General features: G+C 39.7%; 1 protein-coding gene across 11 annotated transcripts in view; it reads right to left on the minus strand.

The window, feature by feature from the left end:
• LOC132858818 (NACHT, LRR and PYD domains-containing protein 3-like) overlaps positions 1-9,448 on the minus strand; it is an 86,742-nt gene extending 77,294 nt beyond the window's left edge. For all 11 annotated transcript variants that reach the window (XR_009649653.1, XM_060889303.1, XM_060889304.1 and 8 more), the window contains exons 1-6: positions 9,322-9,448; positions 8,953-9,089; positions 8,622-8,738; positions 6,422-6,538; positions 4,270-6,057; positions 813-1,007 (exon numbers count right to left, since the gene is read on the minus strand). Coding sequence is in view for 10 of the 11 variants with exons in the window: in XM_060889303.1 (XP_060745286.1) it covers positions 813-1,007; positions 4,270-6,057; positions 6,422-6,538; positions 8,622-8,738; positions 8,953-9,005 (2,270 nt within the window). In the remaining variant the exon portion in view is untranslated. The remainder of the gene's footprint in view (positions 1-812; positions 1,008-4,269; positions 6,058-6,421; positions 6,539-8,621; positions 8,739-8,952; positions 9,090-9,321) is intronic.
• Between the last annotated feature and the right edge of the window lie 10,219 nt (positions 9,449-19,667).

The following is a 19,667-nucleotide window of genomic DNA, read 5'->3' on the forward strand; positions in this document are numbered from 1 at the left end:
TATTTTCAGACATATCTACTGTAATCTACATCATCAGACACTGATTTATCAGGAACATTTTACTGGGGCTCGAGTGTCGACCCTGACTGTAGACAGTGTGTATTATTGTGGACTGAGTAACACACACTTTAGAGACAAGGACAACACATAAGACTAGAACTTGGACTTTTTCTGGACTTTCATACACAACACTGATACATCAGCCAGATTTTATTTTACACATAACATATTTCATATATTGCAATATTTAACACATCTGAACTTTATTAAAACACTCACATTGTTCTGCCACTGATCCATATTCACATTTATTTTTCCACTCCATTAAACTGATTCTTACATTTCTATTTGTTACATCTATTTTTATTCTATTATCTTTTTTATTATTCTATTTTATTTTATGTTTAAATCACAGACAGTTTAAAAACATTTCACTACATGTTGTACTGTGTATGGTTGTGTATGTGAGAAATAAAATATTAACGTAAATGTTTTCTGTAACTTTTCTCTGCTTCACATCTCAACAAAATCTCTGTTTTAATCCGAGTTCACATGAACAGATCTTTCTTGAGAAGATCAGACTGTCAGTAATCAGACCTAAAACAGGGTCAGACTCTAATTAGTTTTTGGAGAATTTGTTAGTTCATTGGTGTATTTTTTAAACCCAGACTGTGAAAGTGTAAATGGTTTATTCAGTATTGACAAGAACAACTGTGACTGTTTTATTCATACAGAATGTGTTTATCTATTATTACGACCTGGATGAAGATTAGACCATGATTTATTATTAATGTTTTAATATATGATCTTACTTCAGTGTCTCCAGTTTACAGTGAGGATTCTCCAGTACAGCAGAGAGACTCTTCACTCCTGAGTCTCCTAGTTTATTATCAGACAGATCCAGTGTTTTCACAGTCAGATGAAGTTCTCTCAGTTTGGAGGTTTCTGATCTGAGCGCTGAGACCAGAGATGACCAACTTTTTACTCCAAGTGAATCACAGCTGATACTAAAGGAAATAAAATAAAACATAATGAACTCAGACTAGTGTAAATGATCAAACCTTCTCATTTTTATAAATACTGAAAGTACAAACACCAGTTAGACAATATGGTTAAAGTGACACTGTAGTCGACATCTACATGTTGATGTCATTAAAATGGGTAAAGTTAGTGTTTAACTACAGCTAACTAATATCTAGAGTAATCTATTAATAAACATGGTATTAGCTTCCACTGTTACACTGATGACACACAGCTAAGTCAGCTAAGTCGGATGTGAGTCACCAGTTTAATAAGACTTATAAGACGCTTACTAACTTCCTCCTGTTTAACTCTGACACACAGAAGTTCTTGTACCAGGACCACAGACAGGCAGAAGTAAGCTTTCTGATTACAGAGTAACTCTGGATGGTCTTTCTATTACATCGTGTGCAGCAGTAAAAGACCTCAGTGTGATTATTGATACTGGTCTCTCATGAGGAGTGTTGGGTCCTGTTGCACAGCAATACAAGTAAATTGTGAACCTTTTTACTCTTGTCCGTGATTCTCTCAATGCTTCCATAACATGAGCCACTTGGTTATAATTTGACCAGAAGTAACTATAGAGAATTCTGTTTAGGAATCAGACTGACATTAGCTAAAATCTTATCATCTAGTGTTATATATTAGCATTAAAGGGAGCACTTTTCAGATAAATGAACACTTTCTATTCAGACATGAATGGAATAAACACAGTATGGAAACTTCTTTTGTGAAGGTCACTAATGATCTCCTGATGGCTGCTGATGCTGAACTCTTAACAATTCTTGTCCTGTTAGATTTGAGTGCAGCCTTTGATACGGTTTCACACATTAAAATAATGTGGTATATAAAATTTGGTATATATTTTATATGTCCACAAAACCTGACTCTGCTCTTCCACACTCCTGTCTCACCAATTGATGCTTAAATAAAATAAACCCTTGGTTTTCCTCAGAATTTCTCAAAATTCTCAAAGGTTCTCCTTATAGGTTCAAAATCTACCCTGTCCAAGTCCAACAGTCTCTGACTTTATACTGATGCTTCCTCCTGCCTCTAGAATCTTCCTTCTCTGTCTCGAATTATTAGGGTTCAAGCGCGAAGCGCTGGAAACCTATTGTTTTTGTTAGGACTTTTATTATTACGGTTCAAGCGCGAAGCGCTGGAAACCTATTGTTTTTGTTAGGACTTTTATTATTACGGTTCAAGCGCGAAGCGCTGGAAACCTATTGTTTTTGTTAGGATTTTTAGGGTTCAAGCGCGAAGCGCTGGAAACCTATTGTTTTTGTTAGGATTTTTATTATTATTATTATTATTATTATTATTATTAGGGTTCAAGCGCGAAGTGCTGGAAACCTATTGTTTTTGTTAGGATTTTTAGGGTTCAAGCGCGAAGCACTGGAACACTATTGTATTTGCTCAGATTTTTATTATTATTATTATTATTATTATTCCGCCCTAGAAACGGTCGTGCAGCCCAAACCGTAAGGCCTAGAGAGCTCAAACTTAGTCAGATGGTAGTACTGGTCACAGTTACTCAGGGCCAAAATTTCAGCGGAATCGGACAATTTGGGGCGCTTCAGCGCCCCTCAACGCGTTTGTGCCCATAACTCCTAAACCGTATGTCCAAATCTCAAGTGCTTTATATCATTGGAATCCTTGACTCATGACTTAAAAAACGTATATCTCCGATTTCATTCACCCCTTGAAAAGTTTTTCGCTATAGCGCATTTTGTCCGAAACCTACTTTTGCTAACTAGTCCTAGGTTTTTCGCCTGATCGAGACCAATCCAGTGCAGTAATATTCTCTGGAGTCTCATTGTCAATAATGTTTGAAAAAAAGTCGAAATTTTGATTCAGGGTCCTTAAGGGGCCCCAAAACATTTGGACTGTGAGGAGCCAGTTTTACTAAAATGTCAATAACTCAAGAACTAAATGAGCTATCAACACCAAACCTGGGACACATGTGAAAGAGGTCAAACTGAGGTCACAGTTCAAAAACAGCGGCGATTGTTTGTTCTTGTTCTCTCTCTCTCTTTTCAGATCCCTACCATTGGACATCTCCTGTCAATCTTCATTATCCTGTGTGACATCACAGTCTGAACACAGTTCTAGAATCAGTGCTCTCAGTGTTCTAGAATTAGTGCTCTCCCCCAAGCACATTCAGCTTCAATTAGACGGCTCTATTGTTGTTCATTCGGTTTTAGTATGTCAGACTGTTCATGTATCCCAATTTCTTAGTTATTTTGTGTATGTGACTTGCCGGTCACTTTGTGTATGTGACTTGCCGGTCACTTTGTGTATGTGACTTGCCGGTCACTTTGTGTATGTGACTTGCCGGTCACTTTGTGTATGTGACTTGCCGGTCACTTTGTGTATGTGACTTGCCGGTCACTTTGTGTATGTGACTTGCCGGTCACTTTGTGTATGTGACTTGCCGGTCACTCGTTCTGCATCTGGATGCTTGTGTTTCTTCGCTTTATGGATATGACTGTTTATTTTAGGGAAAACTGGACAGGTGAGTACTTCACATGACATATATTGTGCAACACATTGGTAAGCTTTTCTGTATTAGAGACACTAGGTTAGGAGCGGGTGCCACCCTCTGTAACTTGCAGGTCACTTTGTGTATGTGAAAATCCTTTAAGGCCTTAAACTCCCTAAAGGCCTTAAACGCTTGAACCCGGGAAATGCTGCTTGCAGATTTAATTATCATTATTATTATTATCATTATTATTATTATCATTATAATGATAATAATAATAATGATAATAATAATAATAATAAAAAAATGTTTCCTCTAATGAGTAGAAGTCTTTGCAAAGTCAGCTTTCTATGAAAGACCATTTCCACCTCACAAATAAAACCTAATAATGAGTAAAATCTTTTTAAATCTTTTTTAAAACTGCAGTAAACATGGTTCTTTATGTCTGGTACACAGGTGTGTTTAATATACATCAAACATAAACCCAGCATTAACTTCCTAATTATTTTAAGATATTAAGGTAAGTCATAACTACAAAACTTCAAAACTCTCTCAAATGTAATCACCTGCTTCTACATGTTTAATAGCTGCCCTTCAGTATCATTCATTTATTAATGCAGTTTTTATTCCCTAATTTATCTATTTACATTAACTCCACTCTGTATCACCTTCACTTCAGGTCAGAACATCCCAAAGTCCATATTAGAGTGTGTTAAGTTTCTCTCTAACACTGTAACAGTAGAACAGTTATATGCACATTTACTTACATTGCTTTACTGGATGCTGTAATCACAGGCATCATCTTCAGAACAATATCTTCTGTTATCTTATCTGTACTGGTATATTTACTCAGGTCAAACTCATCCAGCTCCTGTGCTGATGTCAGTAACACAAACACCAGAGCAGACCACTGTGAAGAAGAAAGTTCACTTTGTTTTCCAGATTTCAGGTAGAGTTGGATTTCCTCCTCTAGAGAATTATCACCCAGTTCATTCAGACAGTGGAACAGATTGATGGATTTTTCTGTAGGAAGATCTTCACTGATCTTCTTCTTAATGTACTGAACTGTATTCTTTATGCTCTGGGAGCTACTTCCTGCCTGTGTTACTAAAGCATATAAGAGTTTATGATTGGACTCCAGTGAGAGACCCAGAAGAAAGCGAAGGAAAAGATCCAGATGTCCAGTCTTACTTTTTAAAGCCTGAAATACAGCACTCTTGTGTACATCTGAGATTTTATCTAATTTTATCAAACTCTGAGAAACCTGTATGAAAAGCTGATTCTGTTTAAGAACATTTCTCTTCTCCTTCATGAAGGTCAGGTGCACATACAGAGCTGCGAGATGCTCCTGAATGCTCAGATGAACAAAGCAGTACACTTTACTCTGGTGAAGCCCAAACTCCTCTCTGAAGATCTGAGTACACACACCTGAGTACACTGCTGCTTCTGTCACATCAATACCACACTCTCTCAGGTCTTCATCATAGAAGATCAGGTTCCCTTTCTTCAGCTGCTGAAAAGCCAGTTGTCCCAGTTTAAGAAGCATTTCTTCATCACTCTCCTGCTTCTTTGAGTATTTTTCTCTTATGATGTTTGTCTGAATGATGAGGAAGTGTGTGTACATTTGAGTCAGAGTCTTGGGGATCTCTCCACTCTCTGCTTCACCCAACATTCTCTCTAGAACAGTGGCTGAAATCCAGCAGAAGACTGGGATGTGACACATGATGTAGAGGCTTCTTAATGACTTCAGGTGTGTGATGATATTATTAGCCAGGCTCTGATCACTGGACCTCTTCCTGAAGTACTCCTCCTTCTGTGGGTCATTGAACCCACGTACCTCTGTGACTCGATCCACACACTCAAAGGGGATTTGATCAGCTGCTGCAGGTCTGGAGGTGATCCAGATGAGAGCAGAGGGAAGCAGATTCCCTTTGATCAGGTTTATCAGCAGCACAGGCACTGATGCTGATTTAGTTACATCACACACTCTCACTGTGTTCTGGAAATCTAGAGGAAAACGACACTCGTCCAATCCGTCAAAAATGAACAGAACCTCTTCCAAACTGGTTTCTTTTGTTTCCATAAAAAACACATGAAGGAGCTCCATCAGACTCAGTTTCTGGTCCTTCATCAAGTTCAGCTCTCTGAAAGGAAGTGGAAATATGAGGTGGACGTCCTGATTTACTTTCCCTTCAGCCCAGTCCAGAATGAACTTCTGCACAGAGACTGTTTTTCCGATGCCAGCTACTCCCTTTGTCAGCACAGTTCTGATGGGTTTGTCTTGTTCAGATAAAGGCTTAAAGATGTCATTGCATTTGATTGGTGTTTCCTCTGTTGTTCTTCTCCTGGATGCTGCCTCGATCTGTCTCACCTCATGTTCATTATTGACTTCTCCACTGTCTCCCTCTGTGATGTAGAGCTCTGTGTAGATCTCATTCAGGAGTGTTTGGGTTCCCAGGTTTATTATCACTCCATTCAAACACTGAAACTTCTTCATCAGATTTAATTTGAACTTTTTCTGGAATTCATTTCCACCAGCAGATTCTGGGTCGTACCTGTGATATGGAGAAGCAGGAAGACACAGGGTTTATTTATTAGACTTAATCATTTGTTTTCAATAATCTAATGACTGTAGTATATAGACTATTATTTGGACACTTAAGCCATATTTGAATGCCATCGTATGAATTTCACTGCATTACAAAACAACATGTCATTTGAAGAAAGATACCACAAGCAAACATTCCAATCTAAACATTTCCCAAAAAAACCAGACTGAGTGATTTTTAAACACATAATAGTGGCTTTATTAAGGTCACAGTTCTAGTGTTGTAGCATTTAGTTTGCCCCCTGTTTATCTCATTAAATTACCCTTTAAGTGTACCTTTAGCATTGACATTAAAGGTCAAGAGACGTTACCTGTGTAGAAGTGAGGAGTCTACAACTTTAAACTCTGGATGATGATCCATAGACTCATGATTTTTCATGGAGAAACAACTGTGTGTTGGTGATTCTGATCTCTTTCTCTGGAGTTTACTGTATAACATTATAGACACTTCTTTAATCATTTATTTACAATCTTTACAGTTTTTAACTCACTTGCTAACTGAATGTGGATTTTTACTTAAAATAAACAGAATGATTTTTCTGTGCTCAATGGTCATCGGGCATCAAGGCAGGATACACCCTGGACGGAGTGCCAACCCATCGCACACACACTCTCATTCACTCACGCAATCACACACTACGGACAATTTTCCAGAGATGCCAATCAACCTACCATGCATGTCTTTGGACCGGGGGAGGAAACCGGAGTACCCGGAGGAAACCAACGAGGCACGGGGAGAACATGCAAACTTCACACACACAAGGCGGAGGCGGGAATCTAACCCCCAACCCTGGAGGTGTGAGGCGAACGTGCTAACCACTAAGCCACCGTGCCCCCTGTAATTAGATCTTGTGAGATGTTATACAATAGATTCCTTGAGGTTTTAGTTTTCACTGCATGAATTCAATTAAATTTCAATTCAATTTTTTTGTATAGAGCTTTTAAAAATTCACAGAAGTATAGAAACAGAAAAAGAAATAAAAAAGAAATAAAAATAAATAAATCCATCAATACATACATTTAAAGTTTAAAATTAAATAAAAAATATTAACTTAATTTAAATGACGTGACATACAGCTAAGTGTGGTGATCCATACTCAGAATTCGTTCTCTGCATTTAACCCATCCAAAGTGCACACACACAGCAGTGAACACACACACACTGTGAACACACACCCGGAGCAGTGGGTAGTCATTTATGCTGCGGCGCCTGGGAAGCAGTTGGGGGGTTCGGTGCCTTGCTCAAGGGCACCTTAGGGCCGGTCCGAGACTTGAACCCACAACCTTAGGGTCAGGAGTCAGACTCTCTAACCATTAGGTCACAACTCCTATATATCTATCTATCCTATCCCTAATGAACAAGCCGGAGGCGACAGCGACAAGGAAAAACTCCCTGAGATGATATGAGGAAGAAACCTTGAGAGGAACCAGACTCAGAAGTGAACCTCATCCTCATTTTGGTGACACTCTACAGTAAATAGTGTAAATGTAAATAATGTCCTTTCTACAACAGTTTATAATAGTGCAGCCGAGAGCTCCTGAGGAACTAATGGGTCATCATAAACTCTGAGTTCACCACAGACCCAACACTAATTCCTTCATGATTTACTCTCTAACATTATTTTGCTGTGTTCCATCTTCTCTGACCTGGTAATACATATATACTTCTATAACACTTCTGTTATGAATCTCACGTGTTACCTTTATTTTAATACCAGAATTATTCAAACACACCTTGTAGTTTTTGAGATATACTCATTTAAAATTGAGCGTCATTTTCAAGCACTAGGCTTAGAAATACATCTTGATCTCATCTATGTTCTTATCAACCAAATCCTCTGTTGAATGTGTTTGATTCTTTCAAATTTTCATTCCCATGCTACTTGGTTAGAATTTGAAAATAATCTACTGAGAAGTTTATTTAGGACTTTAGAGAATTATTATGGATTAGCACAGAAGACAGTTTGTTTGAATCCCAGGTCCACCAAGCTACCACTGCTGGTCCCCTGAACAAGGCCATTAACCCTCAATTGCTCAGATTTATAAATGAGTTACATGTAAGTCACTGGGAATAAAGGAGTCTCCCACATGCCATAAATGTAATGTAAATGTAAAGACAGATGCTATTCGTCTACAATAACACTTTTACATTCAAACTCTAGATGATTCTTATGACTTAGTTTCCTGTCATTAGCTCAATAATGCTAAGCAGTCGTCTCACCTGCAATGACTGAACACACAGCAACCCCAAAACTACCACATTAACATATGAATTTCACTGTATTACAAAACAACATGTCAAACCAAGTGCTATTTATATTAAACACACCACAAACACACTTTTCCCCAAACACATTTCCAAATAAAAAATTAAATATTACAAAAAAGAATTTGGACACACAATAGTGGCTCCATTACTGTGCTTCAGTATTTATTTTGCCCCTGTTTATGTAGTTAAACTTCCCTTTAAATGTGACTTTAGCAGTGACATTAACAGTGAGGAGGTGTTACCTGTGTAGAAGTGATGAGTCTCCATTTTTAAATCTCTGAGGAAGATCCATAGACTGATCACTCTTCATGGAGATACAGCTGTGTGTTGGTGATTCTGATCTCTTTCTCTGGAGTTTACTGTACAACATTATACACAGTCCTTTAGTCATTTATATACACACTTTATTTTACTTACATTAAACAATACATTTTTACTGTGAATTAGTGACTGTTAGATGTGTATAGTTATATACTGTAATAGTAAAACATTTGGTTAAATCATTTCATATTTACTAATAATAATTTAGATGTGAATATTTAATGACTAGAACACAAGGATGTTGTAGATTACCAGTTGTTTGATGGTGTAGAAACATTATCTGTGTCCAGATCAGGAGTCTCCATCTTTAAATATTAGTAAAGTTTACACACAAACACACAGCTGAGTCCTGAAGAGTCTGATCTCTTCTGATGGAATGGATCACACTCCTAGAGACACACAAACAAATGTACACAATCATTTTCACATCTTTATTCTTAAAGAAAAATGCTGCTCTTTAGTGTAAAATATCCTGTTTAAAACCCCTGTAATGTTTAATTCCCCATAAAGTGAAGAGAGGAAGCTGAAAGCTCTGTACAGTACATACATCATACTGACTTTAATATACAATATATCTACATTCTTCTAACACAAAGTCTATCAAATAATCTAATAACTTACCTTTAGTCAACAGGCCTTGTTCTGTCACATTAATATCACCGTTTCTGCTTCTGATAAACATGTTTTAACTTGTACAAACAAAATGGAGTCGATTCGGAAAGAGAAACACTTTCACTTTAGAAGGAAGGAGTCATGTGTCATGTGTCGTTCTTCTTCTTCTTGGTTTATATCGCGGGTCGCAACCAGAGCGCCACCTGCTGTACCACGATATGCAACCTCAGGGCTTCATGTAGCTACAACAACAAAAAAAACCCAACCCTAAAATCCCTTTCAAACTCCATTCTTTTCCTAACTCATATATCTTTCCTTTAAATATTTCCCTTTCTAAGTGATATTTTTTACACATCCTTATGACATACTCCACATTTTCTGGAACATTAAATGCATCACATTTATCTGATGTGCATTTTCACATTAAAAATATGGTTGATTTTAATCCAGTGTGTCCTAGTCTTAATCTTGATAAAATCACTTCTTCTCTTCTACATTTCCCTTTAATTGCTTTGACCTTGATTGCATTTTGTATATTATAATAGTGTCTCCCTTTGTTATCTATATCCCATTTTTTCTGCCATGTTTACTCTATTGCTGTTTTTATTAATGACTTGGCCTCACTTTTCCCAAATGGGATTTTCATAATTTCCTCATTCTTTATTTTTAGGGTATTTTTTTGCCATCAGATCTCATTGCCCTCTACACCAACATGAGCCAGGACCCAACAGAATTGTACATCAATTCCAAGTCTTTCTATTCTTAGCATTATCATGAGTATTTCGTTTAATAGGTAATTTCTTGCTGTTTCAGTTGAATCCAAGCTATAAAGTGCTGCAATAGAGTCAGAACATATAATTACTCTTTGAGGTTTTACTTCTTCTACCCATTGTAAACCTAGAATTATAGCTATAACTTCAGCTGTGTACACAGATAGACTATCATTAATTAGTTTACATATATTTATGTATAACTCTGGTATATACACTCCTACTCCCACATGATTGTTATTTGAGTCTTTAGACCCATCAGTAAATAGTAACAAATACTGATAAAAACATTTTCTTAACATATTCTTGTGTCAATTTTCCAAAATTATTAGTGTTACTTTCAGACCATTCTCTCTTTAACTCTAGAAGCATGTGTCGTTCAGAGTTGAGTCGACTCTTTGAACCGGCTCTTTTGGTGATCATAGGAAATGGATAGACAGATGTAAAGGAGAGTAAAAGTGCAATAAAAAGTGGTGTTGTAGGAGCTATTTGTCTATTTTTGTTTGTGTGTTAAAATTTAGTTTATTTGTTAAGTAGTTGGGGGCACATTCCAGTTTGCATGTTCTCCTCGTGCCTCGGGGGTTTCCTCCGGGTACTCCGGTTTCCTCCCCGGTCCAAAGACATGCATGGTAGGTTGATTGGCATCTCTGGAAAATTGTCCGTAGTGTGTGAGTGTGTGAGTGAATGAGAGTGTGTGTGTGCCCTGCGATGGGTTGGCACTCCGTCCAGGGTGTATTCTGCCTTGATACCCAATGACACCTGAGATAGGCTCCCCGTGACCCGAGAAGTTCGGATAAGCGGTAGAAAATGAATGAATGAATGAATGAATGAATGAATGAGTTTGACAAATGGTCACTACAACAGTAAAAAACCTGCCCTAGGACCTAAAGGACGATACATCAAAGTCATATATTGTGGATTATTGTTGATTGATGCACAGATGGATGTGTAGGGATTGTTTAATTCATCGCCTTTGTTCTCTGGATGCTGACGGCGGGAAAGGCCTCACCCACAACCAGTGCTCCCCCTCCCTTCAAAGACAATGGTATGTAATTATGACTGCTAATGCTGTACAGGAAAATGGGCAAACTATTGGGGTTTGATGTTAGCAATCCACACTGAAATACAATTGTCAAGAGGAGTTGAATTAAAGACTGGATCAAAAGTTCAGTACCTTTATGCACCAACGTGCAACAACTGGAACAATAAAGTATGGAATAACGCTTAGCAACACTGTGTCCCCTTCTTCCTCACTGGTGCAAAAGGCAGCCAGCAGTTTAGTGTTCAAGTTTGAAAATGTAAGATGTTGCAAAAACACAAACAGCTACAGAAAATATGGATGTCTCTTCTAAACGGAGTCAAAAATATACGTTTAAGGGCTTCAGCCTTCAAATTGAAATATGCCAAGGAAAAGGGAAAGCAAAATGCAAACAAGCAAAAAGGTTAATGGACCTAATTAATTGACCTAAAAATTTTGATGAAATCAAGCAACAACGCCAATTCATTGTCTTCGCTCCTCACAAACTTTATTCAATGTAACCAAGACACAAAGAATGCGCATGATGCAACTTGCTGTTACCCCCCGATGAACTGAAAAAACTAAATGAATACTTTACAAATAAAGTGAACACACTGTGAATTTGCTGACTATATTAGATGTTGGTTGTGTGATGTGGGGCATCAATATGTGTCTCCAAATACGGACAACAATGAACAAAACGTTGACAATGTATGTCCAGGTGACAGTGTCTCCAATGTACACTCTGTAAAATCAAAGTCAACCAAAACGGGCTCTCAAACATCGCACGTCTCCACCACAGAGTCAGTGGGCTTAAAGGTGGAAGCTGATAAAGCTGCACTATTGGAACATGTTGCTGCTCTGAATAGAAAACATGACATTGAAGCACAAGAAGAAAAAATATAAATGGAAAGTAAAAGGTTAAAAAGAGAAAAGGAACAACTCGAACTTCAAACACGACTTGCTGCTGCAAATGCTAAACCGTGTGTTTTGGATATGAATAATTCTCAGTGTGGTTCTAAACTTTCTGATGGCATGAATTCATATTTTAATAAACGCAGTGTCACCACAGCAGTAAAGTTTAATCCATGTGTAACCGGTGTTAATAGGGATTAGTGAATTCATTTATTAATTCTTTTTAATTCACGCAAAATCCTTGTTTTTTTGTTGAGATCAATAACGATGTATCTGAAGAATAAAAGGGGAAAAGGAAACAATAAAGTTATTTTATTTCTTTGAGTTTTGTGGGTGTTTTGTTTGTGCTGAGCAGAGCGAGGTTGGTGTTTTAAGCGCTACTAGTTATAATGTGTTTTTTGTTTTAGAATGTAACATGAAAGTGTTTTACCTGCAGCGGAAGTTATCTTTTATATCTATATATTGTTATTGGGAATACAATGTTTCCTGTATTATAAGCTTGCTTCAGTCTGTATGAGGCCTGAGCAGAGTGAGCAGGGGCAGGCAACTGAGTATGCAACGGTTTATAACTGTATGTTTCTGTATGAACAATACACCAGGGGTCAACTGGTTTACAGTTGCCAGCACTTATCAGCATTTATTACCAGGGATATCACAGAGCTAAGAGTCTTCTTGCAGAACTTTTTGGTAACGAACATAAAATCACATGAAAGAGCTGGATTTGCCAACAAACATGCACAACATCATTTTAAAGCTGCCTTAGAATTATGGGAAAGATGGAGAAATGTGGCTTGTGACCTGCAGGAGAGGCGTGGGCAGAGAGCCTTGTTTATTGATGTTGTTGCCTTCATTGAAAAACAAGCAAAAAATTGCATCTGATCCTCTTTTTGGCAACATCCAAGACCCACAGCACTCCATACCCAAAAGCACTAATAGCAGCCACCGAAAGCAAAAGAAAAGGAGTTTTGCCACCAACCTTACAGTAAATAAAAAAGGGATATAAAAACATGTCCTCTGTAAATTATTGTTTATTTTGCCAAGTGGCATCACACAATGGATAAAAGTTTTAAATTCTAAGATAAGTCACACATAGACAAAGTTTATGTCCCTGAGCAACACAGAAACTTCCTTTGCTTCCTCTGGTGGCCAAAAGGTGAAACTCTTTTGGAGTCTGTGAAGTATCGCATGAAAGTCCATCTGTTTGGAGCTGTGTCCTCACCAAGCTGTGCAAACTATGCTTTAAGAAGAACAGAAGAATACAATGCTCCTCACTTTCCCCCAGAGGTGGTCAGTACAATCAAACATAATTGATGATTGTTTAAAATATCTGCCAACATAAGAGGAGGCAATACAAATGGTGCAAGATTTGACAGCTCTCTGCAGTAAAATATGATTTAAAATTTCAAAGTGGCTCAGCAACAGCTGTGTTTTGCTGCATACAGTCTCAGACTACAAGCAAGAAGAGGAATACTGTCAGTAGTGAGCTCAATGTATGATTCTTTGGGATTTCTGGCCCCAACAATTACTTCACAATTACGGCCAAGCTGCTACTACAAGAGCTCTGTAGAAGACACTTGGGCTAGGATGATGCTGTCCATCCTCACTTCTCCAAACAATGGTCTGATTGGCTGGAAAACCTGAAGAGGATGGCAGTGTTTCAAGTGGAGCAGTCCATTACACCTAAAAACTTCTGTCCTGACAGTGCAGTGCAGCTCCACCCCTTCTCCAATGCCAGCCAAGTGGGATACGGCACAGTGTCATACTGTATGTAAGATTCCAGAGAGACAATCATGCTCTTCTCTTATTCCTTCTGGGAAAGGCCAGAGTTGCTACTCTCAAACAGACTACTATCCCTTGTCTGGAGCTCACAGCTGCTGTCCTCGCTGTCCACATCGACCAGCTGCTTCAAAGAGAGCTGCACCTGAAGTTGGAAAAATCCGTTTTCTGGCGCTCTGTGGACTGGTTTTTAAAGGTGAAGGAGCTCCTCACAGTACTGTCCCAGAAAAGAAAAGACTTTTCAGCCATGACACAACAGTCAGAGGAAGATGTAAACACCAAAGAACAAAGGGTGGCATAAAAAATGCAACATTTTAAGAGCACACTAAAAGGACAACATTTAATATGTGAAGAACTGGCAGAAGCAAAGCATTCAATGCTGAAATCAGTTCACTCAGAGCCACTAAGAGCATCCCAAAGGACAGTACTGTAATTTGTACAGGCTAGATCCAGTGATTGACAGTGGAATCATCAGAGTGGGCGGCCATCTCAAGAGGGCAGCATTACCATCAGAGACCAAGCATGCTGTCATCCTGTGTAAAGACATGCATGTGGCAACGTTAATTCTGTGGCATATTCACCAACAACTCTGCCATGCAGTAAGAAACCACATGTTGTCCAGGCTGCGTCGGAGATACTGGATAATCAATGAAAACTCTGCTGCCAGAAAGGTACTGTCAGAGTGTGTGACCTGCAGAAGAAACAGAGGAAGGCTGATGGAACAGTACGACATGCAGTGAAATGCTTTTTACAACCGTCAGGTATTCAAGTATAAAAGGAAAAAGGAATGCAATTTGGTATAAAAAAAAAAGTAAAAACAAATAAAAACAAAATGAGGTAGATAAATAAAGTATAAACTATATAAAAAACTATATAAAATATGAAAATATGAAAATATATGTGAAAAATAGTGTATATACATAAATGCGTTTTTTATGATTGTCCTTAAAGTGTCCATGTGCAGTATGGTGTGTATATAGTGTATAAAGTGGCACTGTGCTCTGCCAGTCCACTGTTAAAGCGACAGGCCAGAGTTAAAGTGTCAGTGCAAAAAAGGTGTGCAGAAAAACAGTGAAGTTGGAGGGAGCAGTCCAGTACTAGATCCTGGGTGTTGGGAACAGGAAAAAACCTCAGCAACATCAGCACATAATCAGTACGCCATAAACACACGACTTGCAACAGGGGAGGGGAGTGGGGGGTGGAGGTAATCCAGCACAGGCAAGCAGCCATCCGGTCCTGCAGCCATTCTCAGCGCTGGTCACAGACCCGCTTGTCAGACTGGTGGTGCTGGGGGTGGGGGTGAATGCATATATTTATATATGTGCGTGCATGTGTGTGTATGTATGTATGTAAATGTGTAGGCCTGGAGAGTTGCTGCTCCCAGCATCAAATCTAGGTGCCTCAGTCCGCAAGATTGTCATAACGATACACAGCAAGTTGCCATGGAGATAGCCTTGATCAGGTCCCAGACAGAGTCAACAATCAGTAGATGCCTGTGGAAGTTGGGGTAGGAACACAAGAGTGTCTCACTGCAGTGCGCTTCCAGGGGAGTCGTTGTTCCAACAGCGGCCTTGGCCTCTCTCTTAGTCCATTCTGGTCTCCAAGCAGTAAGCCTCTCCGTGATGTTAACCATATTGCGGTTAATAGTCCCAGCCTCAGTGCTGACCGCCCTGCCCACCACATCAATCATGACAGGCAGCCTTAGGAGGCTTTGGACAGCTGTTACCGTTTTCTGATTTTCTCAATAAACCAGGGCAATGCCTAATCCAATCAGCAGAAATCCTGTTATCATGGTTCCGAATAGGTAGATATCTTGAATGTCCTCCACGGAAAGAGCCACCAGACACACAACCCGCCACCTCTCCCACGCGTCCATCATATAGCCAGCTGCGAACGTTCCGGCTGGGCAGTCAGGTTCCCCCGAACACAAGCTTCTCGTCGAGAAGATGGTGTCACTTGCGTTGAGAGACCAGTTTATCAAATCCATGATATTCAGTTGGAGTTTGGAGAACATTTCGGAGAGAGTCTCTAAAAGTTTAAGACAATAAATGAGACGAGAGGAACAAAGCAGGGAAAGTAAGGGGGAGGAGAGGGAGAGAAAATGCAACCACCTTTGTTGAGAACCAGAAGAGAAAAAGGGGGGTTTTAGAAGAGAAAAAGGAGGTCCTGGGACTCAGCCTGCCGCTGTGTCAATGGATCTCCAATTTCCTGACAGACAGACCACAAGCCATATGGGTGGGCAAACACACCTCATCCACCATCACCCTCAGCACTGAAGCTCCCCAGGGTTGTGTTCTGAGCCCCCTGCTATACTCTCTTTACACATATGACTGTGTGGCCACTTCCAACTCCACCACCATCATCAAGTTTGCTGACAACACTGTTGTGGTGGGCCTGATCTCCAACAACGATGAGATGGCCTACCTATAGGAGACTAAAAACCTGGAGAGATGGTGCCAGGAGAACAATCTTCTCCTGAACATCAGCAAGACTATGGAGTTGATAGTGGACTTCAGCACAAAGCAGGAGCGGTCATACCAACCGCGAAACATCAAGGGGACCCCAGTGGAGAGAGTGGACAGTTTCCGGTACCTAGGTGTTCACATCACACAGGACCTGTCTCGGTCCTGTCACATCAACACCCTGGTGAAGAAGGCCCGGCAGCGTCTGTACCACCTGAGATGCTTAAGGGACTTCAAACTACCCTCTCAGGTACTAAAGACTTTCTACACCTGCACCATTGAGAGCGTCCTGATGGGTAGCATCACTTCCTGGTTCGGGAACAGCACCATGCAGGACAGGCGAGCCCTTTAGAGGGTGGTGTGGTCAGCTGAATGCACCATCCACTCCGAGCTCCCTGACCTGCAGGACATCTACAGCACGCAGTGCCGGACCAGGGCCAGGAAGATTGTAAAGGATCTCAGCCATCATAACAATGGACTCTTTTATTTGTTGCATTCAGGGAAATGCTTCCGCTCCTTGAAAGCAAACACAGAGAGAATGAGGAGAAGCTTCTTCCCGTAGGCCATTCAGAGTTTACCCAGGATCTAGTACCAGACAATCATCTTTTGCACTATGACACTTTAAATCTGGACTGTCACTTTAACTCTGGACTTGCACAGCACAGTGCCACTTTATACACTTATACACACCATACTACACATGAACACTTTAAGGACAATCATAAAAATGCATTTATGTATATACACTATTTTTCACATACTGTATATTTTCATATTTTTCATATTTTATATACATTTTTAATATAGTTTATACTTTATTTATCTACCTCCTTTTGGTTTTACTTTTTTTATCCCAAATTACATTCCTTTTTCCTTTTATGCTTGAATACCAGACATTGGTAAAAAGCATTTCATGTTGTATGTATGTGTATGTAACAAATAAAATTTAATTTGATTTGATGTAGATTAGTCTGAGCTTGTTATTATGAAGTGTGATGAGTGATTAGAGTGATTGAGATATTTGTCTGTTAGTGTAAAACCTTTGGACTGGAAGTGTAAGTATATATTTTAATGATATCCATATGGCCTTAAAATGTCTTTTCACTGCTTCCCTTTTCACTGCTGCATCAATTTCAGACCCATTCCCACAGATTGTTGATGTGTTTTGTCACTTCAGGATTTGTTTTGGTGATTATTTAAAGGTGTAATATGTTCTGTAGTTTACACTAGTTACCCTAGTTCAGTAAAATGTCTCCTCACCATATGACCAGAGCTTTACTGCTTTTCAGGTAAACACAATGAATTTCACAACATCTGCCCTTAACTGACGGGCTGTTTAACCCGAGTTCAGCAATACAAATCAGACATTTAATGACTTTCATTCGCTGTCAGACTACAGATCAGAGTTTCTTTTTTGTTGTTCTTTCTGCTCTTCCCTGTTCAGGGTCGCAACAACGGATCACATGGTCCGTATATTAGATTTGCCGGATGTTGTTCCTGACACAACCCTCCCATTGTTTATCCAGGCTTGGTAGCAGCACTGAGATTCAGCTCCTCAGTGACAGGATTAGCTCCCTGTCTGGGAATCGAACCCGGGTCCAGGCAATGACAACAACAGCTCCTGGACCAGCAGGAACAACTCAACACACAAGCAGTGTAAACAAATTGTGCACTCAGCTCTCCAATATCACTCGTATACAGACAGATGCTGCTTCTGTTTCGGGTTTCCATCATCATTTCTTTGCTTGTATTTAAATAAGTCTCCAATGGTCTGTACCACTACACACGCTGCACCCTTCTTTCTTTCACATAATGGTATGATCCTAGTCGGTCAAAATAAAGTCCTGCCATTGTCAGACGTGTTCCTGGGGGACTACTTTGGGAAACTTTAGCCCTCTTTTTTGGATTATGTGGTGAGAGGCACGGGCCATCATGCTTTCCTTTTGTTAACGTTTGTGGGACTTTGACTGGGGCCAAGAGCAACTGGTGTAATCCCTGATTCTTGGATGTGGTGAGGGATTAGCTCCCTAAGGAGACATTGAGGCATTTAGGAGATAATCCTTGTCTTTTTTTTTTAATACCGTTAGATTAAGCCACAAGTGCCTCTCTGTGACAACCATGGCAGCCATAGAATGGCCAATAACATGGGCCATTTGCTTGGTGGCACAGCGGGCACGATCTGCGGCCTGGCAGAGCTCTTTACGCAAGGCGTAAACATTACGCAAGGCATCGCCTCCCCCTGCCTCATTTTACAGTGCGTGTTAATGTTTACTGTGTAAACATGGGCGAGGCTAAAAAGGAGCTCAGCACCCCTAAAAAGGAGCTCAGCACCCCTAAAAAGGAGCTCAGCACCCCTAAAAAGGAGCTCAGCACCCCTAAAAAGGAGCTCAGCACCCCTAAAAAGGAGCTCAGCACCCCTAAAAAGGAGCTCAGCACCCCTAAAATTTTTATTAATATTTTAGTCCAGCGAGTCACCACCGCTGTGGAGTAGCACAGGACCTGAGTGACTCGTCCATAGTCATAAACGGAGAGAAGTAGCGCCGGTTACAATGTTCTTCCGCAAGACGCATGCAGTTCTGTTTATTAACTGCTAGAGCATGAAACAAACAGCAGCGTGACAAATAAACTGCGTACCTGTGTAGTGTGTACGTGTGTCTCTGTTGGTAAAGTTTATCGTTAATTTGATACTCATTTTAACAATCGGGACGTCACATGCGTCTTTTCTGGTCAGTTGTCATGGAAACATGAAGCCCTGGCGTTTGGACCTCACTGTGGATTTTTAAATGAATTGTTATCATTCCTAGCTTTATATCTGTTATTTTTCAATTGTGGCTGACTGTCAAACTAGACAATAAAAGAAAGTTTAATGTTTTTCTTTTGCTGTATTTATTCATTCATCACACAGAGGATTTAACCTGAACCAGGCTTAACTCCTGAACTCCTAGCATCTCTCTCTCTCTCTCTCTCTCTCTCTCTCTCTCTCTCTCTCTCTCTGTTTCTCTCTCTCTTTCTCTTTCTCTCTCTCTCTCTCTCTCTCTCTCTCTCTCTCTCTCTCTCTCTCTCTCTCTCTCTCTGTTTCTCTCTCTCTTTCTCTTTCTCTCTCTCTCTCTCTCTCTCTCTCTCTCTCTCTCTCTCTCTCTCTCTCTCTCTCTCTTTATCTCTCTCTGTGTGTGTGTGTGTGTGTGTGTGTGTGTGTGTGTGGCCTGCCAGTGAACAATGGACATATGACAGTTCTTTAAAAGAAAAAAGACAGAATCAGGTGAGAGACTAGGGACAGTCCATAATGATCTTGTGAAAGGAATTTGTCATTTAATAAAAAGTTAAAAGCCCAATAATAATAATAGTAATAATAATAATAATAATAATAATAATAATAATAATAAAGACATTTAAAATGACACGCCTCGGTGTGCC

Source organism: Tachysurus vachellii, chromosome 16 (genome assembly GCF_030014155.1).
Source record: "Tachysurus vachellii isolate PV-2020 chromosome 16, HZAU_Pvac_v1, whole genome shotgun sequence".
Classification (NCBI taxonomy): domain Eukaryota; kingdom Metazoa; phylum Chordata; class Actinopteri; order Siluriformes; family Bagridae; genus Tachysurus; species Tachysurus vachellii.